Here is a 22535-nt window from a genome sequence, read left to right on the forward strand (position 1 = left end):
CCCTGCACCTCCCCCATAAAGGAAGAGGGATGGAAGAGTGAGTGTCCATGGCTGGAGAACATCTGCAGAGCAGTCAGATCTGCCTGCCTGGCTCACTGCGCTCGGTGTTTCCCCTAAGGAGTTATGTCCCTAACATCTGATTGTATTAATTAATTGATTTGCCCGTTGATACAGGATGGACAGAGAGAGGGGAAAGTCATGGAAGATGAAAGTGGAGTTGTTCTGTCCCCCACTTCATGCTTCATCCCGAGCCTGCAGGGTGCATGTGTGGTGTGCTGGTTCATCTTACACTTGTAGCATATTTATTATGCACGGTGGGAAGGCCAGGCTGCAGCACCTGGAAGGACTGGTCGTGCCATCACTAAGTGGGTTCCCAGCTCTGCCACAGCCATCTTGCCGCTGAGAGGGTGTTAACAGTGATGAGCTTCTCTGAAGAACTTTGGTCTGTAATTATTGCACTGGGGGAACCACATGTGAACATCATCACGCGCTGCTCAACCGCTGGCAAGGCAGTCAGCGGAGGGACTCAGAGTGGGCTGAATTGGTTCCAAATGCTCTGGCACGGTGATGCTGAGAGGGCTGCTTGTTCTCCTGTAATTACTTCCTTAAATTTGGGCATCCGTCAAGCCCTAATGGTTTCCTTATGACCTGGCGGTTGTGTGTCGGCTATTGCTGTGTCAGGAACGGAGTCTCGGGTTTCTCCCCGCCATGGATGTTCCCTTTTCTCCCCTTGTGCTGTTGAATGATGTGCTCCTGCACGCGTCCAATAAAGGAAGGGTCAGGAATCTGGTTGTGCTGAGGAAGGCAGGGGGTCTGGATATGAAACAAGGAGGAGTGGTTGGGATTTAGAAGGGTTTAGTTTTATGGCGCTGAGCTACCCTGTGCTGGTACTTAGGTCTGCATCTTGTAGGCAGAGCTGGTAGTGGTCTCAAGAAAGGTTGGCAGCCCTAATGTGATCTGCATGTGGGCTGATGGAGAATCAGCTGGGGGGATTTCCCAGCTCATGGATGTCTGCCAGGGAAGCACAGCACTGGAAACCTCTCCTGTGATTCTCCTGTAAAAACAGAGAAAACACCCAACACTGTGTCTTGGGAGTACCTACAACAATCATCAAGTCCAACTGCTTGACTGCTGTCCAAAAGTTAAAGCAGATTCTGTCTAAATGCCTTTTAAACACTGACAGGCTTGGGGCATCGACCACCTCTCTAGGAAGCCTGCTCCAGTGTTAGCAATGGTGTCAGGAAATCCCAGGCTGGGCACTGGGAAAACCAGGCTGTGGCTCAGACGTGGTCACATACCATGTCAGTGCAGGCAAGGTCCAGCACAGTGCCTACATGTCCCCTGACTGAAGGCAGCACTCTGCCCCTTGTCTTGGTTTGAGGTGTGGCCTGAAGGACAAAACTCCTGTCCCACTCCTTGTTTCTGCATAGCTCCTATTTGTTCTTGGGGTTTTTTTTCCAGGACACAGCAGGGCAAGAAAGGAAGCACTTTGTGGGGTGAGAGGTCCCTTCAAGACACACCCCAGGCAGAGGTGGATGGGGATGCAGAAACAGCTTTGGCCAGAGCTTCTGGAGCACAGTTACTGTTACCACCATCTCATGCTAATCTCTGGAGCAAACGGTGTCTCCTTAGAGTGGTATCACTAATGTCACACCTTGTGTATGCTGAAGTCCTGGTGAGACATGGGCAGCTATTTAAGGGCACATAAGAAATTCAGCAATTTCATGAGCCCACAAAATCAAAAGGAAGCTGTCCTGAATCACCAGCAGGGTGAATCACCTCAGGGCTTTTCCCTGAGGAATTCTTACTGATTTCCATCTTACTCTCTGTACTGGTGTACAACTACCAGGACCATAATTTATTTGAAAAATAAATGGTAAGGATCTGATCCTGTCTTCCACATTCCCATGAAGGAAGACTGCATTCCTCTGGGAGTCTGGAAGTTAGGGTATTTTCCCACTTAAAGGAAAGTATGGCTGGCACCTGGCCAATATGAGCACCTTGAAACGCTGAGTGAAGCAACATATTTAGCATATTGGATATATTATGCAGTCATTCAGATTAGTGATTTGAAATGATCTGGACTAGATTATTCTGCTTATATTTAATGTATGATGGAATGCAGTGAAATACATCTGTTTTCATGCTGCCTACTAGCTTCTTGACAGCTTGATAGAGCTTTATGTCTGTCTGTTCTAAGAGCTTGAACATCTGGGACTGTGTATAAAAATTGAAGCCGAGCCTCTGACTGAGAAATCCAAAATACCCCTATTTTCAGGATGTGAGGTGCTCGATCTTGTAGTTGAGCTCCCCTGGCTTCATTTGTAAGTGGCTGCTGTGTCCATCCTGCCCGGGGATGGAGATGGAGGACTCGTCCTTTCCTTCGCTTCATTCCCCAACAGGAGCTTCCCACAGCTGCATCACATCTGTGAGCTCTTCCTCATCCTTTGGATCACATCGTCCACAAAGAGCTCGTGTCCTAGCAAAGCCCAGCCAAAGGCTGGGGCAGGAGGAGGAGTGTCTGTGCTGGTGAGAGACGGGCTGTGGGGCTCTTTGTTCCAGCCCTTTGGAAGTTGAGTGCCCTTTGGTCTCATCCCTCTTGTGTGGGTTTGAAACGTTTTTTCTGTGGCTGGAGAGTGTGGAAATGCAGATCAGGCTGTCTTGGAGGCAGACAAAACTCTGTTTGCTTTTGGGATTCTTTAGGGAAGAAAAATGTGGCTGAACTGTTTTTATATTCTGAGCGCGAACGTGTGTTGTGGAGCAGAGAAAGCCTTTGGTAATTGGTACCATCAGCCTCTGGGAGCGTAATCAGGGCAGTAATAATAGAATTGGCATCAATAGGAAAGGTTTTATTCTGCTTACGTTGTCTGGCAAAGAGAGCAGTGATCTATGAGGGCAGGGAATGAAGAGGCATGTCCCAAATTAACAAACTTCATCAATGCACTGCAGCCAAGGCAACCAAAGGCGGTGTGGACTGCTCTGGCTGGGCTCCTGAAGGAGTGGCTGCTGCAGGGAGTGTCTTCTTTGAGAACTTTGTATCTCCCAAGTTGTTTCCTTGATTAAATATCTCCATTAAAAAAACCCTCAGATGTTACAGCAGAAGAGTATTTCAACTGATGAAAGGCTGGAGGAAAAAGAAGTGAATTTTGGACTTCACTGCTGGGACACAGAGCACCCTGTCCAGCAGCTCAGTTTGGGTCCAAGTGTGAGATTCCCCACAGTTCAAGGCTCTCTGATGGGAGGAGTGTGTAATGAGGCCCTTCGGGTTTCTGGTGTGGGTTTTCTGTGCACTGTTGCTTTTCTAATTGCAAATCAAGAAACTGCAGTGGAGTCAAAATAGTCACAATACAACAAAAGCTGCCAGTGACTTAACAGGGCGTGTGAGGACTCGCTGGAAGGAAGATCCTCACAGCAGTGAGTAAATCAGAAAGAACCATGGAAATGGGAGGTGCATTTGGGAGAGGAGAGAACATCCTCACTCCTCAAGAATAAGCAGTGCAGTGCAGTGCAGTCTCCTCCGTGGGGGAGAGAGGAGTCACTGTGCAGGTTTCTTTAGCAGTTTGCAAGGGAGAAAGATCAGGAGATCTTGAGATGATGTGCTACAAACCAGGACACTGGTTAACCCTTGGGGGCTGGGGCAAGTCCATTTCCAGCTGATAATTTCTGTAGAAAGTGAGGGGAGAACTAGAGAGCAGCTGTGCTGATACATGCACCAGCTGTGAGACAGTGTTTGTATGTGGGAAGCCTGTAAGTGGAAGGGGGACTCCCTGCTGTAATTTAGGTACTAGGTGATATTTATTTAGGTATTAGTTAATAAAAACATATTTATTATGTTCAGGCTACTTTCTTGGATGATGAGAAAAGCTGGTCTGATCAAAGAAAACATGTCTAACTGGAGAGGGTTGGTGACAAAAATAACCCCAGACAAACCCTGATTGATTTTTTTTTCCCAGCTCCTGGGAAACTCTACGAGGTGAAGCTGGTGGCATTCAACAAGCACGAGGATGGTTATGCAGCTGTTTGGAAGGGCAAAACAGAGAAGGCACCAGCGACAGCAGTAGGTGAGCAATCCTCTTTGTTGTCTTTCTCCTCTGCTTGGCACGTGGCTTCAAAGGAAGGGTAGGGGGAAAGCTACACAAGATGAGCTTCAAGAAGGACAATATCAAAATGGGGAAGGTCCCAATATAAGTCAACGTCCACTGACAGTCATTGCAAAATGCATTGGAGGAATTGGGAAGGAGAGAAAGGAGCAAAATATCCCCCTTCTCATTAGGGTTGTTCTTACGCTGCGTGTAAGGTTTGCACCACCCCCAACCGAAGGGGAGGAGGAGAGTTTTGGGATGTGTGGTGGGGAAATTACTGTCACGTACATCTCCACATCTCTTTTCTTTTTGTTTTGCACCACAGATCCCCCTGTGCAGAAGGGTCCTCCTCTGCCTCCAGTCCAAGTCTATGCAGAGTCCAACAGCTCGACTTCCATATGGCTCAGGTGGAAGAAGCCTGACTTCACAACAGTCAAAATTGTCAACTACACCGTGCGCTTCAGCCCCTGGGGCCTGAAGAACGCCTCTCTTGTGACGTACTACACCAGGTAAAGAGGGATGCCAAGGGTTCATACTACACCAGGTAAAGAGGGATGCCAAGGATTCATCTGCCTTGGATTGCTCATGTCAGCCATGAACACAGGGCAGGAGCAACCTGCATGGAATTTCCAGTACTTAGCAAAATCCTGGGTGCTGGAACATCTACCGTGGTCACAGATAATGTTCAGAACTGCTGAGATGTTGCAGTGGGGCTTGTCTTTGACTTGAATACCGAGGAATCATTTACTGGTCTCTGCATCTTTTTTGCTCTGTTTGGACCTTACACACTTGTTCCTCTATTAACAACATGGCTGGGTGCAATTATGGCCAGTCTCAAAGCAGTCATGATTTGTGAGATGGTCCTCACAAGTTTGGTTTATAAATTGCTAGAGTTGAAGCAGTTACAATAATTTGGGGATGTATTTTTCATCTGGATTCCTGTGCAGATTTTCAGCCTCTAACCAGGCTATTTTCAGGCTTTTCCATGCAAGTACATCAGAAATGGGCCTGGAGGCTGGGAACTGCTTTGCTCTGCACCTGCGAGCTGAGTGTTCTTGCACTCACATGGCTGCAGGAGACAAAGGTTTAGGTGAAAAACAAAATACTGTAAGAATTAGGATAACCTCTTAGAGTGATCCTGGTAAGGTGTCAAGGTGGCATGGGAGAACCACCAGGTGTTCATGACCTTGTTCTGTGTCCTCTCCCACCAGCTCTGACGAAGACATTCTCATCAGTGGGCTGAAGCCCTACACCAGGTATGAGTTTGCCGTGCAGTCCAACGGCGTCGGCATCGACGGCCCCTTCGGCAGCGTGGTGGAGCGCTTCACCCTTCCCGACCGTGAGTAGTGACGGGAACTGAGCCCTGACTTATCCTGCTTTTCCCTGAACCTCTGTCAGTTCCCTCCTGATGTACCCTGAGAGATGTGGTCTCAGACCCCCTCTGAGCTCTGTCCCTGGGGGCGAACGCTCTCCCCCTCTTCCTGCTGCTCAGGATGGGTCTTGTCTCTGCCAGGCCCCTCCACTCCTCCGTCTGACCTGCGGCTGCACCCGCTCAACCCCTACGCTGTGCAGGTGCACTGGTGCCCACCTGTGGAGCCCAACGGCATCATTGTGGAGTATCTCATCCTGTACAACGCCAACAACACGCAGCCAGATGACATGTGGACCTTGCTGACGCGAGAAGGTGAGCCTCCTTCAGGTCAGGTGCTGTAGTACCCCACCACTCCTCCTCCTGCCTCCTTCCCTGCCTGTGGAGCGCCGGTCGCTCAGTCCTGCTGCCCTGATTTTTGCCTCACCAAATACTGAGGAGCTCCTGGTGCCAGCTTTCCTGGAGCGCCTGCTGGGCCTTGCTCCTGGTCACATCAGAGAGTCCAGGGACATGACTACTGAGAGACATGAAATCAAACATGTCTAGGGCTGAAACAGCCGTTGTCGCCCAGGAAACATCCTGCAGATACAGGCTGGCAGCCAGTAATTCCTAGAAAAACGTGTGCCAGCAGCACCATGTGCAGTCTGTATCATCAGCTCTGTAAGCAGCAAGTTCATTAATACTGAAGAGGTGTATGAAATGCCTCTTGGAGCTCATGTCACAAAATCCCTCACTTCTGAGGGTCCAAGCAGAATTCCATTGCTGCTTTGCTGCAGCCTCTGAATGCTCTTGAAACTGCACATTTTAAATTTCTTTTGACTTGCTTTTGGTCAGGAAATATCTTCAGCACTGAAGTGCATGGCCTGGAAAGTGATACGAGATACTTTTTCAAGATGGGAGCAAAGACAGTCGTGGGATCCGGTCCCTATTCCAACGTTAAGGATGTGCACACCCTCCGGGAGAAGTTGTCTGGTATGAATTCCCCCCTTGTCCCGGGGCAGGAAGTGAGAGCTGTGTTGCTGAAGGCCATGATTTGTCAGCAGTGACATTTCTGATTGCCAAGCCATTGCCTGATGTAACTGTGTAGGATGTGAGATATAATTCTGTGTAGGTCAGAGCAGAGGATCACAGCAGAGCCCTGAGATGTGCAGCTCCAGAACCCATCCCACAGCCAAACTTCATCCCTCTTCCCCATCCCAGTTCCTCTGGAAGGGCACATGCAACCTTTCTGTAGTGTGAGATTAATTAATGTGCACAGATGCCAGTTTGCCTTAAGCTGCTCTAAATTATCACTGCCAAGAAATCTTCCTCTATGTGTATAGAATCATAGAACCATGGAATAGTTCGGGTTGGAAGGGACTTTTAAAGGCATGGCCTGTTGGGTGTAGTACAGCTGGTGATTCTTTGAACATGAGAGACTTTGTACCTTCTTCCTACTAGCAGCCGAAATAGTGTATCCATCCTTCCTTCCCCTCCTAGATGTCCTGGATATTCACTCTGTCACGGGGATCATCGTGGGGGTCTGCCTGGGGCTGCTCTGCATCCTCTTCTGCATGTGTGCCAGCTTCCGAAACAGCAAGCACAGGTGGGTGTCACCTCACCTGGGCAGCAGGGAAAGGAGGCTGCTGTGGAAGGAGACAAATACACTGGGAGCTGCATCCCCTGTCCAGCTGCGCTGCCTGGGATACAGTGTAGGACACAGTTAATGCACAGATTGAATCTTGGGAGTGCTCGCTGGATAAGGAGCATATTTAGTATAATCTTTTCACTGATTTATTTTCTCAGTAGTTTCTCTTCAATTTGTATTCTCAGACTAGTAGGAGGTTTTTTTCAGAGAAAGAAAAAGCCCCAAGAAAATGGAAGAACCAGATTATTACCTGGGTCTGTTAGTGTGGGCAGTATTTTGCTTCTGAGGTTGGACAGCTCTAAGGATGTTTGGAAATGGTTTGTTAACTTCCAGCTGGGAAAATAATGAAAGACTTCCCAGTGAGTGACAGGCTGGTTTAAGGAGGATTGGATGCAGCCCAAAGCCCCCTGCTATCCCAGGGGTCTGAATCCAGCCACAAGCATTTGGAAAGACCATGAGCAGAAAACAGGTCAGTTGTTGAGAAGAGCTCTGAGCTTACAGCAGATCTCAGGACTAGGGACAGGCAGCTTCTGGAGTCTTGTCCTAATGTGGCCACTGAACTTCCCTGTCCTGTTGCATCTCTTACCTGTAAAGCAGAGGTGACAGGAGTGACGCAGCTCCCCATGGGCCAGGGTTAGTGAGTGTCCTGCTCCAGTGCTGGGACTCGTGGTGTCTGATGGCCTTAGGATCTGCGAGGAGAGCTTTGCATCCCTCACTGGGATTTGTCTGAGCTTTGGGATTAGCAAAGGTGGTGGAGCTGCATCTGCGGTGAATGCTGTTACAGTGGGATGTGGACAGAGGATCCCCTTCCTCTAGAGGGGCAGGGCAGGGCTTGGGCCGTGGGCTTCCACAAGGATCAGCTGAGATGTCAACTCTTGCTTGTTTTCCCTCAGGGAGGCCCTGCCAGGCCTGGATTCCCAGGCTGCTGGCAACCACACGTACTACCACCGGAACAGGCAGGGGATGGCTGCTCCCAGTGCCACCCTGGACTCACATGAGCTTGAGTCCCTCATGTCCCCACTCCCAGAGGATGCACCCGTGCCCCTGGGGGACATCACAGAGCTGACAGAGGTGCACAGCCTCATCCACACGAGCCTCCCTGAGGATATTCTCCATGGGAAGAGGAAGGTAAGGACACATGCACATGGCCACTGGGCTCCCACCCTGGGCAAGAGCCTTTGTTTGGTGTGTGGTGCTGGGAAGCCAGAGTTGGATCCTGTCCTGGCTCTGCAGTGCTGGCAGAGCTGGTGCTGGGCAGCCACACATTTCCCTCTTTGTAAAACTGACTGACTCAGCCTTGGCTGTCAGATCTAATTTGGGATCCCTGTGCCATCTACTACTGCTTTTTACTTCCTGAGACAGCGATCCCTCATCCCAAGAAGCTGCTACCAAACTTGGTGCTGCAGAAAGCTGCACTTTTCCTTTTGCTGTGCCATGTGGATGGTGTGAGGAAATGTGATGGCTAGAGCAGGCACTCAGCCTTTTGCTTGGAGTAAAAAGAGCTCTGTCCATGAAGAGTGTATCCACTGGAATGCCCTAGAAGATAAACAAGAGGTGAAACTGTGGGGTTTTTGTGAACCTTATTTTTTAAGTTTTTTCCGGCCCTTCTTGGTTTGCCTGACATTGCATTGTCTTTCATTCCTCCCTGCCCATTTTGTCTTTCAAGCTTGCCTGAAACATTTCATTCCATTAGGGAACCTTTAATTGGCCTAATTTAGTTAATCTGTTTATGTCTCTCTTTGTAGCCCTGGGAGAGCATGTAAAGTAATTAGGAGGTTCAGTAAAACAAATGTGTTGTGAGCACGTGGGATTTCAGGTTTGCATCAGCGATGCGCTCGTGGGTCACCGGAGGGAAGGTGAGTTCAGGTACCCGGCTGACCATGAGCTCTGTCCTGGCTGTGAGAGGCAGTGCAGGTGTGATCTTTTGGAACCTCAAAGTCTTCTGCTGAGCTAGAAGACATCTTTAGTATCCCTGCGAGCTGAAGCCACGCCCGTGGCCATCCCCGCCTGCCGTGTCAGATCAGCGCTCAGCTGAAGGAGAGGCTGTTTGTTTGCAGCCAAGCCACATCCAGGGATTGTGGTGGAATGTAGCTGCCTGTCTGGATCCAAGCCGAAGAGTGTGAGGAATTTCCTACAGCTCTTTCTGTTAAATAAGGAACAAATGTTTTCAGGGATGGGGACTTACCCTTGAGAACAGGTCGGGGGGGAGTAAGTTCCCTTCTTCATGAGGCCTTTCTGGGGGCAGCATATCCAGATCTCTCTTCCAAAGCAGCAATCCTGTCTGCAAGGGTTTAAACCGAGATGTGAATGTGTGCAGAGCAGGGGCTGGAGAGGGCAGTGCCAAGGCCTGGCTGCTCAGGGCTCAGCCTGAGAGCTGGGGCCCTCAGAGGCTGCCAGTGACCAGCAGTGAGTTATGGCCAGAGACCAGAGCTTTGGGGAGGGGGACAGTTCTGGCTGTAGGGTCTGTGCCTTCATAATTAGATGGGAAAAGGCTACTGCGAGTTAAATTCAATGAGGATTTTTTTTTTCATGGATGCGGATAGGCAAGCAAGGGTCACTGGGAAGCAGCTGCAGGCAGCCACCTGGAGAGCAGAGTTGTCACCAGTGCTGAGCAGGGAGGTGACCTGGCAGGTGGTGTGGTGGCCGGGAGCAACAGGCTGTTGTTGCTGGGAGTGGGCACTGGAGGGAGATGTGCTCCCACGCAGGAGACCCCGCTCCCTCCACTGCCCGGCTCCTGCTGGAAGTGTCACCTGAGCACACTGCATCCTGTCTGTACTCTGTATAATGTACAGAGTATAATCCAGGGTGAAAAGACTCAGAAACACATTTATGCTGCAGTTGCCAAGAGCCCTATGTCTGGAGGGGGCTGTGATGTTCCCTGGCTGGGTGATCAAGGAGTTGGGCAGTTCTCCTCTCATGGCTGGAGCAGTGCACACCTGCCCAGTGCCCACAACAATATAAATCAGGTCTGAGCAGCTGAGAGTGTGTGCATCTCCCTGCTTGTACACAAAGTGCCTCTAGTCGAGTCCCTGGAGTGGGTGTGGGTTCCTTGGGTTGTCTTGTGTGCTGCAAATAGCTCCCTCCAGCAGCCATTGAGTCTGGAAACCCTCAGGGACCCTGCCTGGAACAGAGTGTTGTGGGAGCTTTGCACCCTGCAGTGACCAGCTGCCTTTGTTGCCTTCTCTCTTCTTCTCTCATGCTGTGTGTGGTTGGGATTGTGAAAATCCATGGCAAGGAATATGATAGAGCCACAGAAAAGAGAAAACCCTTGTGGAAGGAAATTCCTGGTCCAGCCTGGCAAGGGGAAATTCCCCAGGGTGCTCTAGGTTGGATAGTATGACTGGCAGTCTTAGACAAAAAAGAGAGGAAGTGAGAAATGTCAGAAGGATCCCTTAAATAACAGTGTATCGTGTCACCACAGAGCTCAGGATGTTGGCTGGGACTGACTCTTGGTGCAGTGCTGCTGCCACTGCCGGGCAGGTCTGTGTGGCTGTGACCTCCAGTTGCCTCCTTGTCTCTCTGTCCTCAGGTTACACGCTCCCAAATCCAGGTTTGTGTTGTCTGGACGGCACTTGCCATTGGTGGTGGCAGTGATTGCTGCTCTGTGTCTGCAGGCTGCTCACATCCTGGCTTTTACTTGGCATTCTATGGATTATTCTTTCTTGGTTTTATTCTTGTGGCAGCCTGAGGTTCCAGTGGAAGTTGGAGGCTCCACGTTAGGAGGTGTACAGACACAAAGAGGGGACTGTCCCAATGCCATAAGGAGTCAGAAGTGAGCAAATGTCACTTTGCAGGTGTGAGGCCAAAGGGCAGAAAGTCTTTAAAAACACTGAGATTGGAAGAGACTTCTGCAAAGAATTTCAGGAAAGGGTTTTGAGATGTGTCCTTGGTTGTTTTCAAGAGCACCAGTCCCTTCGAACTTACGGCTGTGATTCCTCTTGAGCTCTTACACATAATGCTGGGGGTGCAGGACGGTGCAAGTGGAAGGTGGGACAGTCCCAGAGGAGTCTCCTGGCCCCTCATGTCCCTGCCTACAGGACAAGAAGGTGCTACTGCAGCCGAGCTGTCAGCACAGGGCCCCTCTGGATGCTGGCAGCTCCATTGGGCAGGAGAACACAGCCATTTAGTGGCCCATTTTCCTTCCTTTCTGTGTGTTTCCCAGTGGTCACAGGGAAGGATTTGTAAAGACACTGACAAGTGATTTTCCTCTCTTACTGTCTTCCCCTTGCAAGTGACCCCTCCCTGGTGCCCCGGGTATCCCTGTTAGAACTGACACTGTGGAGCACAGGCTGTGGGGAGCAGCACAGCTCTGTCTCCCCTGACAGATGGACTGAGGCTGATAAAATGGCTCTGCTCCAGACAGCTCTGTCACTGCTACTTGTGGGCCAAGCAATTTAGGGGGTGGGGGAGAATGTTAAAAAGCATCTGCTTTCCGTGGAAGACTTCAGCTTTTCATTGAGTGAAGCCAAACCCAAGAGTTTTGGCTTGGAAGTGTTTGCTGTTGTGCTTCTTTGCGAGCTGGAACCTTCCTTGCTTGCTGCCCTGCTCCTTCCCTGAGGGCCTCCTTCCCGCAGGACTGTGTTTCCCATGAAGCATCCCTGGGACTCGGAGAGCAAAAGCTGTAACACATCAGGGAACTTGGATCTACCCGGGTTGTTTGTCATTTTCGTGTTGAAATTTTTGTGTGTGGAAAAGAAGTCCCAGTGTTTTCTGAGAAGTCTCAGATGAGACCTGTGATCCTGGTGACAGCGAGCAGAGACTCTCCTTTATGTGCTAGGGAAGAGGTCTGTGTTCTGTTGCATCCCAGCTGTGGGCAGGGATGTTGGTATGTTTGCGTGACACGGAGCTTTCCCGCTCCCACCGGCTGTTCAGCAATCCTTTCCCTCTGCTATGACACTCTCAAAAGCTGAGCACATCTGAAATGCCTCCAGCCTTGTTTTGCACAGGACTTCAAGCTCCTTTAAATAACCATCCGCATAAAACAGGGGAGGTTTCAAGTTGAACTTTTCCTACGTGTTCATTCTCAGCTCATATATTTGCATGAAATCATGACTTGTCACTGAGAAGGTAACACGATCTAGGCACGTTTATACCAGCCAGAGTTTCTATAAAAAGGCTAAAATGAGAAGGCTTGTTTGCTTTGATAAGGATTCAGCTGTAATGGGAATGCCTTTTATTGGAAGATGTTTTTATTAGTTTTCATTCTTGTGTTTGCAGTGAACTGACAAAGGGATTTTTCCCTCGTTAAATTAGTGTTAGACTGACACTCCTCGCTCTTTGCCTTCGTTACTCTGTTGTAAAAACCAAGAGAACATTTCCTTCCATCAGCCACTCACTAACCTCCCTCAAGTAAAGAAATCAGTATCATTTATTACACCAAAAAATGCTACTTAAAAAAGCAGCAAAGCTTTCAGGCACTCAAGATTTGTTCAGGTCGGTGATGAAAACAGACCTACAGTTAATTGCCGCTGCCCAACCTTAGAGCCTAAGCCCCAAGAGGGATTTGGTTTTTGCCTTTTTTTTCCCCTCTCAAACATAATGTGCTCGAACAACATGTGGGACACAGGCCATGTTGTGTGGCTGATGGTTTTTTCTGTTTGTTGAAAGTTGCAAACTGGTACAAAACAAGTTTGTTCTTCGTTGCAGCCAATTTCAGCCAGAGCTGAACAGGCTGTTCCCAGAGTCATCAAAACCTATGTAAACATGGCAGATTGACATTTCCGCTAACAGATGGTCCATGGGGGATTGCAGTAGAGCTGCCTGTTTCTTTCCACGTTTTTTGGTATTCACAAGATGCCTGCAAGAAGGTTTTCGAGTTTGCTCTGTGTGTGTGTCTGCGCACGATGCTCAGATCTCTCTGATGGCAAATATGCATGCAGGCATCTCTAACAGGACACACATTTGGTGCATGTGTGCAGATTTGTGTAGGTTCGGCGCTGAAATCTCCAGGCAGTATTTGCTCAGTAACGTATGTTCCTTGGAAGAGGCACAGAAGCCATCAGTCAGGGATGGAGCTGCAGAAAGCCTTTCAGATGGCAGCAGAAGCAAATTGAACACGCTCCTCGAGCAGTCGCATGTGGAGATATTCCTTATTGTGAGCTCTCTGTGATCGCTTGGTTGATTTCTCGCTATTAAAGCGTAGTTTAATGATTGTCCACTTAGAAAGGGAGCAATTAGGGAATGCTTTTGGCTCAGAATATATTGTTGAGGATTGCAGAGAGAGAAATGGCAAAGACACTGCCTCAAGCATCCACGTCTAAATTAGCAAACGCTTGATAGCCACTGCGCTGGGCTTGGACGTCACTGTTCTGCAGGGTGCTGGCATATCAATGAGGCCTTTCACTACTTGTCTGCTAAAAATTACATCCAGAGGCAGCAGCAAAGCTGCTGTGACTTGGGAGTGGTGCTGGGATGTAACGCAGCTCTGCCTCCCCCAAGGTGTTGAGCCCCTTGGGTGCCTGGGTGAGGGTGGACAGAGGGCTCACGCAGGAGCACTTCAGTGTCCTCTGGCCAGCCCCGACAGCACAAAGTAGCATTTGCTTCTTGCTAAATAGCTGACTTAGGAATGCCTGGCTCACACACAACATCTGGTCGTGTATTTCTACCTAATTTCCAGCCAGATGGACCGAGGCACAAGGAGGTCAAATGACTCACACAAGGTCAGGCTGATGTCAGAAATCTCCTCGCTGTCTCGGCTGGACTCATGCTACGTTGGCGTGAGTTGGGACAGATTTGGCCTAAGGAGCAGATTTGGGACAGATTTGGCCTAAGGAGCAGCCACATGTACAGAGCAGGAACCTGGGCTTCTCCTGCTGACAGTGAGCGATAGGTGGTCAGTGGGTTTGAAGAGACGTGCTGTACATCTTCCCCCTGCACAGCCATCGTGCTCACACCACCAATATTTCATGTGCATGTGCACACTCGCTGTTGTCAGGGCAGGATTTTCTCCTCTTCATCCCTGCATCAACCTCTCTTCTACCCAGGCAATGTGTAACATCTGTGGAACAAGGCCAGAGATAATAGGCCTGTGTGGTCCCTAAATCTGAGAGTGTGTCTGTATATGTATGTGTAGTAGCAAGGCTGAACTCAGGTACATGCAGGACAGCCCAATAAAATCAAAAGCTGGAAAGAAAATACTGTTCTGCCTGTCAACTAATAGTCTGAGCTGTTAAATAACTTCAGCTCTTAAAGACACACATTTCCCATACACAGAGGTGTGCATTCAACAGTTTATTGCAAGGGGAAGCTGAAAGAACCCAGAACAAATTGCGTTCAGCCCATATAATTTAATTAGATCTACAAACAAGGTAACACTGGTTGCCCAGGGGACTTAAAGCTGAGCTAAGAATTGCTTGGTGGTCTGTTGCAAAAAAAAAAAAAAATTAAATTAAATAAGGCCCCCAGTTTTGTGTCTCTGTGTTGATGGGTAATGTCAGAGTGTTCACCCAAGCCCTGGCTTGGAGAAAGAATTCTGTGCAGAGTACCATTGTCTCCAGCTCTTACTGGAGCACACAGGCCAGTGCCCACAGGTGAGGGTCCTTCTTGCTGGTGCCAAAGCAAATGCTGTGATCGTTCAGCTCCAGATTTCCCCATCCCTTTCCCTTCCCAGCTCTGCTCTATTTCTCAGTGGGCTCGTTCTGCTCTGGGCTGTTTGTAGTTCTGCAGGGAGCTGATTTCAGGGGACCTCTAAATGATGTCTGTGCCATGATATACCTGTTGGTCTTGCAATTTAAGAGTCAGTGGAAAGACCCTTTTACAACCATCTGGCATCTTTTATCCCCATGCTCTGCATCAGCCCACGTACCAGCAGTAAAGCCACTTCTAAGGCAGCGACTGTGTGAGTCCACTGCAGAGCATTTTCATTTTGATGCCATCACAAGTGTCCTCCACGTTTATTGTATTTTCCCAACCTGCACTTTCCTTTTTCAAGCTGCTTCTCACATCTCTTGTATGAGGCTAAGAATCTGTGTCTGTGATAATTGGATCTTTTCTCCTCCCACTTTTCTCCTGCAGTCTTCATGGAACAAATCGGCCACCCAGCCCTGGACAAACAGCATTGCCAGATATGGGGACACCATCACCAAGGAGCCCCTCTCTGCTGTGAACGGGTCACTCAAGCTCCCCTCCAGCACAGGGCAGAAGCTTCTGTTACAAGCTCTGGTTTATGATGCTGTGATGGTGGGTGTTTGAATTATTGACTTATGTATTTTGATGTGGGCTTTCCATTTATGTTCCCCATCTCTGTTTCTCCTTTTTGCAGCCCCTTTTTGTGGGCTTGTTCTTCTGGTGACGGTCAGGTGGGCTCAGAAGCTCGGTTGTCAGTGGGGCTGTGGCATTCCTGGTCACTGAGGACCTGGATCCAGGCACCAGCAGTCTGCTTGGAGTCTTTGCTGTGGCCATGCAGCACTCAGCCCCTTGAATGAGTTAGGAGCTGCAGAGCTCAGCACAGTCATTAAGATATACAGCCTGATGGAGGGATTGCATTTTTGGCTGTAAAAGGAGTCAAAGATCAAGGGTTGATTTAAACTCCCTTCTCCAGATAGGGCAGAGCAATTTCCACTGCACTTGTGTTCTTTATGTGGGTGCACAGAGTGGGAGGAAATCCTATTTCTGATATTGCTTCATTGGAATAAACGTGCACTCCCATGTTTGGGAGAGTTTGTGCAAGGATTGGGATGTCTGTGCCACAGTCTCAGCAAAGCAAGCTGGCACCTGCTCAGGCTGACTCTGTACCAGAAGATTTCTTTGGTTATTGTTTTAAGAAGTTCATCCTCCACCCCCTGCAACTACTTCTAAGTAACCCACCTATGTTTCCTTCCTAGACAGTGGTGTGAAAATCAATTATACACAGGATGTAATTAACATTGTGGATAGAGTTAAGACAATGTTTTACAGCCCAATTACAGGGCACCGTTTACAGCACAGCTTACCCAGCAGAGTTTGTCAACAAAAGGAGAAAAGTGTTAAAATATGTAAATGATGCTCAAAGTTGGCTTCAACAGAAAGAACAAATTACACGTGGGATATCACTTCCATACCCTGAATTGTCTTCTTGCTGCTACATCACACTCAGCCCAGAATTCGAGCGTTGATTGCCTAGAGAGCTCTTTGTGAGCTTCCACAATAATTTGTCTGTTAAATTATTGAGTGATAATCTCATGGAATGACCTGCTTGTCAGCCAGATTTGTGGAGCTGAGCTCTGCTTAAAACACTGCAGAGCAGTACTTACTGTTTTCTTTCTGAATTCAAGTGCTTGAATTTACACAGACTTTTGCAGGCTGTGACCAGGGCTCTAAGGAACACACACTTTGTGATATGTAGCCAAAATTAAAGCAGGAAATTGAAGGGAGCCCTGGTATCTCTCTCTGAAGCTGGTTTCCTAGAGTGCTGCCCACTCAGCCTTTTGAAATCTGGCCCTTAATATGGAAACAGACTGGTGAGTTTTGAAAACTGTGGGACAGAGACTTGGAGGAATGGTTGCTCCAGCCTGCCAAGAAACTGTGGGCAAATCACTTTGCTCCCTTGGGACTTGCTTTCTCAAGTGTAAAATAGGAATAATGATCCTGAGGTGATTTGAGATGTTTCTTAAGACTTCAGCTCTGAGAAGCACATCAAGATAATGTTTAATAGAGGCATGTGTACATCTCATTGCACTCTGTGGGATTAAAAAGAAATACATTTCAGTGCTTGGTTGGGTTACAGCCTCAATTATCAGACTCTCGCTTACTTTACCTTCTTTTTTTTTTATTTCCCCTCTGCTTAATAACAGAATGAAACAAAGAAAAGCCACCCACCAGCCAACCTCCACCAAGTGGAAGCAGAGGTCATTGTCCATTCTGATTTTTCAGCTTCTGACAGAGACTATGACTCCCAGCTGCACACCCTGGAGAGTGAAGAGACAGAAATCGAGGACCAGGAGCCTGCAGAGCTCCCCTCAGGAGAGTTGGCTCTTCCTGGCTCTCCCAGTTCCCAGCAGGACACAGGCCAAGTGTTGGTGGACTGCACAGGGAATTTGGAGGCTCAGGCCCAGGCTGACACAAAGACTAACAAACCAGAGGCTGTTTGCATCCCTGGGCTCACCAATGGCTTCCACAGCCATGGAGAAAGTCTGGATTCAGTGGAGAGTGGAGACTCGGACTCCATCCAGGAAGGCGGGCAGGATGTGCAGCCAGTCAAGGGCCAGTTGCTTTCCACGGCCCCAGAGGAGGCCCCACTCTGCAGTAACTCTGGTTTAACCAGTCCATCCTCAGCATCTGAGAACATGGCACGTGTCCACAGCCACAGAGAGTGACCTGACCCGGTGCTGATCACGGCAGAGCTGTGAGGTGCTGCCTGCCCTCGGCTCATGGAGCCCAGCAGGAGCTGAGCGGGCACAGCACCTCCCAGAGCGGGGCTCGGACCCCTCAGCTGGGCACACGCCTGCAGGAAACCAGGAGGTACCTTGGGCAGGGCCGTCTCCTTCCTGCTGAAGCTGGTGAGTAGCTGGGTGTTGGTGGGAGCAGGATCGAGCCGTCTGCCAAAGCCTGACGCAGAGAACCACGATGGAACGGAGCCTTTCCGCGCTAGACCGGGGCTGTCACTTCTCTGGAGTCCTCCAGGCGACTGGCAAGACGTCGTGCAATGCTGGGAAGTGGCAGAGCACACTGAGTGATCCTCCTCAACTGCCTCTGCACTGGGAGTGCCTTGGCACTGCCGACTGTGCCGGGATGGATCCTGTCACGGGAGTCGCGGGAGGGGGTGGAAGCCGACGGAAACAAACGCAGTGAGCTGCAACCACCAGCCTTTTCTGCCCTCCCGTGGTTAGAAGGATTCCCAGGCTCTCTGCAACTTCTACTAGCAGGCTGATGTAGTGGCCTTTTATTACACACTCTACGAGTGCCTCTAACAACGTGTACTATATAGAACCTTCTGCAGCGTCTGGGTCATTTCACCAGCCTGGACTTTGTTTTATGTAGGTTCTTGTACCTAATATTTTAGGTACACATCTGTCCTTTTAATGTACAACATGTATTTTTATTTCCTTGGAACATCTTTATATTATTTAATTTTATAAAGTGGAATAGTGTGTGGTATAGAGTAGCATTTTTACTACTTCTCTCTTTCTTTATTTTTTCCTCCCTAACAACACAACTACCTCATGTCTGTTGGAGAAAAAAAAAGAAAGCAGTAGATCTACTCTTTTGTTATAGTCCATTATAGGTTTTAACTTATTCTTATACTGCCTTTTTCTAAAGAATATGTTTGCACTGGTTGTTGACTCTTTTTTAACACATAGTGCTGCAGATCTGATGTCTCTCTTGCTTTGTTTCTTTGACACCTTCCCTACAGCCTGAGAGTTGGGTTGTGTCTCTGTGTAGGACTGTGTTTTGCAGAAACTGCCAAAGGAGACTGCTCCAGCTGGTGGGATGTCGATCCATCTCTCATTAAAAAGCTTATACTAATGAAGAGAAAGAAGAACCAACAATTGCAAAAGTAACTTGCGATCTTGGGGACATCTATTTCATTTTTTGTGTGTGCCCAAGAGGAGACATCTCAGATGGTTTTGATTTCCAGAAAGCAGCACTCAGCCTTCTGTAAGCAGTGGACTTGCTGAAGGCTTTGGATGAACAAGTGAAATTTTCCAGTCACTTCTGAGAGTCCTGGCCAAAGTGCTTTTGGGTGGATTTTTTTTTTTTTTGAAGAGCAGAGCACTACCAGAGCTTTAAAATGAAAATCAAATCCTTGGTCTCATACCAGTCAATCTAGTTTGAAAATCATCTGGTGACTCTTCCTGATGATGCTGTTTGCTTACTGCTGACACGTCTCTCAGCCTGGTCCTGCTTGGAGTGGACTTTTCTCCACCTTTTGTTTAGCCCTGCTCCAGGCCTGCAGAGTTCAACTGCAAATGGTACCAATTGGACCAGCTCCACAGGGGTAACAAGCATTGGTAACTCTGGTCATGAGTGTTTGGTTTTGCCTTCCTGGAGGATTCAGAGATCTGGCCATTTGTTTATTTAAAAAATGAAGGAAAATATGCCCATCTCCCTCATTTCTTTTTGGAATTCCCCCAAAGCTCTATGGGGGAGCCATGTGCTGACCTGAGATCCTGTAGAAGACTTCAGATTTTGTTTTTTGTGGTGAAATCTGGATGGAGGTACCACTGCTTGCAGCAAGGAGAACTTCACTCTGCTGTCACCCTGTCCCTGCATCTGTTGTGAGGAGCCATGTCACAGTGTGTCCTGTGTGTGGAGCTGAGCTGCACCAGCCCGTGGCCCTGCAATCCATCACACCCTGAGCTCCAGCTCTTCAGCAGAGAACCTCCAAGCCTCCATGTACCCTGTTGGGAAGGATATTGGAGCTTCCACCTCTCCCCAGCCTGCAGCCTGTCCTCCCAGTACCACACACTGTTCTGGTAACTGGCTGGATTTCCAGTCATTGCGCTCACTCTGTTTGCTCCAGCTGCTGCTTGCTGTCTTGAGGAGTCTCAGAAATGCTGTTCCATGCTCTGAAGAGCCATAACTCTGGAATGTCGTGGGACAGAGACTGGAAATCGGTGCCGGTGAGCAGGTGAGGCAGGAGTTAGTGTGTGTGCTACCAGAGCGAGGAGCTAGAAAGGCAGAGGATAATAACTCCCAGACCCCACTGCCACAAGACTTTGAAACTCATGACTTAGGCTACAGCTAAGGCAGTGCAGTGTTATTGCAGGCAATAGGGGCAATTCACATTCTATGGGAGTGGAGGCAGAGGCACAAACCCTCCAGCTGGGCAGTGTCGGGCACTCGCTGCAGAGGGTGGGGGGATGTTCTGCAGGTGGGCCTCAGTTCCCAGTTATTTCCCTGGAACAGTCCTTGCCCTTCCCCAGTGACAGAACAGGCCCTGCACAAGCCATGTTGCCACTGCTGGGGTGCAGAAAGGGAGGAGGACACTTTTCCAAAATGCTCACTCTAGGGGAGCCACTCCAGGGGAGCCCTTGGTCACTTCCTTTCACCTCCCAAACCAGTTCCTCTGCCCTCACACACGTCAGGGTGCCGAAGGACCGCTCCTGCTGAGCATCCTGGCTATCAGAGGGCAGTGCCAGGAGCAGTTTGGCCAGCAGCAGGTATGACCAGGGCACCAGAGTTCTCCTCCCAGCTCCCTGTCAGGACACAGTACCTGGGGCAGGTCATGGACCGGCCCTGAGCTTTCCATCCACGGGATGGAAGGGGATGGAGGCTTAGTCCAGTGGCTGATATAGAAATGTGCCACAGTTTTCGGGAAGCTCCCTTTTACATGCACCCTCTGCTTTGTCTGTACTGACTTTAGCAATCCCACAGCCATGAGCTGAGCTGCCTGAGAGCTGTCCCTGCCTGTCACTGAAGGCAGGCACTGTTCCCCTGGATCACCTTGGGCCAACCACCAAACCACCACAGTAGCTATGTGCCCCGAGAGCTTTGGGGGAGATGCAGGAGAGCACAAACAATTTTGCTTACACATCCCAAAAATACTTTGTCTCCTCATGCTGAGGCTTGTTCTGGTCTCATTACACCTCACCAAATTGTACCAGGATGTGAGACTGGCAGCGTTTGGATGTCCAAGAACTGTGGTGGCCTTGGGCTCATACGCCAAACCTGAGCTACAGAAATCCAGGCCGTTCCCCTGGAGCCAGGAGGTCAGCCCTGGCCGGCAGCAGCGGAGCTGTCCCTGGACCAACGCTTGTCCGCAGGGAGTGCTGGGTGTCCGTGTCCAACTCAGCTGTGCTCCAGGTCTCTCCTGCCCAGAACACATGGGGACCTTTCAGCCCCAGCTAGAAATGAATTGAAGAAGACACATAATACACACTTGATGTGTAAAGCTGAAACAACCAGTGCATATATTTTTTTATCATGGAATAAGTAGCTTTCTTGCAGATTTCTCACAGGCACACAAACTGTTGATACCTTTAATTACCCATCATGCTTAATATCTCTTCCTGCACACCAGGCTCCTTTCTCCCTTTTCTTCCTTTCAGTAACACTAAAGATTATTGCTGTTCAACTTTTTTGCTGGTGTATATTGTTTTACATTGTTAAAATGTCAGGTTTGTCTCACTGGCATAATTTTGTAGTATTAATGTTACTGTTTGGCTACACAACTGTATATTCCCCATGCTGCTGTGAGAGTCACAATTCTCAACCTTTCATTTCTTTTCTTTCCTTGTTACATGAAAAACATGACTCAGAAAACCCTCTATCAGCTTTTTATTGATTTGATTTCTTACTTAACAGACAACAAAGTTCTGGTTTAAATAGTTCAAATGAGATAACTTATAATTTAGGGTTTGAGAATCTTTTTACATTACTAGTTAACAGTCCTGAGATCAGCCCATGAAATATGCTGTGTAAGAAAACAACCATTTTACTAGAGCACTGTATATGTTTTTGGTCTCATTAGTAATAGATGTTTTGAAGGGATCATTGTGTCTTTTCTAATCAATACTTTTGTTAGAAAAGCGGTGTTTAGTCCAGCAGAAATCTACCATCTATTTCTGTTATTCTACTCCCTTGCTTGTATTTTCAAGTTAAATTTCATTTAATTTTCTGCACAGTGCATAAGGATGTATAACCAGAACTTGATCTTGTTTGAAGGTTGTGTCTGTGTTTGGTTCCATGCTGTACTTTATTATAACTTTCTTTCTTCAGAGACTGTTCTTACTCCACAAATACTCTTTAGTGTTAAAAGTGTAAGAAGACATTGTCCTTATATTCCTTAACTAATGGGTTATTAATAAAATGTTTTAAAAAAAAGAGTGGAATTCGTCTCACAGTTGAGAGTGTTACAGCTGTGCAAGGCTGTACCTTGCTGGGGGAAGCAGTGGTGGGAGCAGGATCCAGGATTCACACTCAGTTCAGTGCCTGAGCTCATCACCATGAAGGCTGGGAATGTGGGATGATAGTGGATGCCTGGTTTCTTAGGGGTTCTTCTGGAATTTCAGACAGGGGCAGAGTTTGAGTTCATTAGGCATTTCTGGATGCTTGCTCATTTCTCAGTTTTGAACCAATTCCTGTAAGGAAAAAGAAAAATTATTTGTCCAGTTTCATGCTTCATCTTGCTGTGGAATTTCTTAACGGGAAAAATAAGCAGAGGCATCTAGCAAATGAGTGGTGAGACTTCTCTTGGATGGCACACTGGGCTGAATGCTCAGTGGCTTCTGTCCACGGAGATTGGCGAGAGGATATCTGGCAGTGCCCGAGGACATGCTGTTAACCTCCTGTGCATCTCCCTTCCTTCCTGGGGTGCATTCCCTACTTCGGTAGATAGTTTCCATTATTACTTTACGCTGCCAGGACTACAGAGCCATAAAATCTCATTTTATCTGCATTACAGAGGTAATAAATCTGCGCTTAGCACAGTGTTCTCTGATAGTGGTTAAAGGGAACTCTGTCAGATGGCGTAACTCTGATGAGTCTTTCTCCTAATGCCAGGTAACCCCACAAACGAGCAAGGAAGCACCTTGGGGGA

General features: G+C 48.5%; 1 protein-coding gene across 1 annotated transcript in view; it reads left to right on the top strand.

Moving 5' to 3' along the window:
• The window catches only part of IGDCC4 (immunoglobulin superfamily DCC subclass member 4), an 89249-nt gene extending 67428 nt beyond the window's left edge, over nucleotides 1-21821 (top strand). Inside the window, exons 12-20 of the mRNA XM_027714733.2 lie at nucleotides 3954-4061; nucleotides 4408-4591; nucleotides 5294-5421; nucleotides 5596-5766; nucleotides 6286-6423; nucleotides 6931-7036; nucleotides 7972-8206; nucleotides 15092-15256; nucleotides 16849-21821. Coding sequence (XP_027570534.1) covers nucleotides 3954-4061; nucleotides 4408-4591; nucleotides 5294-5421; nucleotides 5596-5766; nucleotides 6286-6423; nucleotides 6931-7036; nucleotides 7972-8206; nucleotides 15092-15256; nucleotides 16849-17370 — 1757 coding nt within the window. The 3' untranslated portion in view covers nucleotides 17371-21821. The remainder of the gene's footprint in view (nucleotides 1-3953; nucleotides 4062-4407; nucleotides 4592-5293; nucleotides 5422-5595; nucleotides 5767-6285; nucleotides 6424-6930; nucleotides 7037-7971; nucleotides 8207-15091; nucleotides 15257-16848) is intronic.
• Nucleotides 21822-22535: the final 714 nt, after the last annotated feature.

Source organism: Pipra filicauda, unplaced genomic scaffold (genome assembly GCF_003945595.2).
Source record: "Pipra filicauda isolate LSUMZ 115617 unplaced genomic scaffold, ASM394559v2 scaffold70_size2993248_pilon, whole genome shotgun sequence".
NCBI lineage: Eukaryota > Metazoa > Chordata > Aves > Passeriformes > Pipridae > Pipra > Pipra filicauda.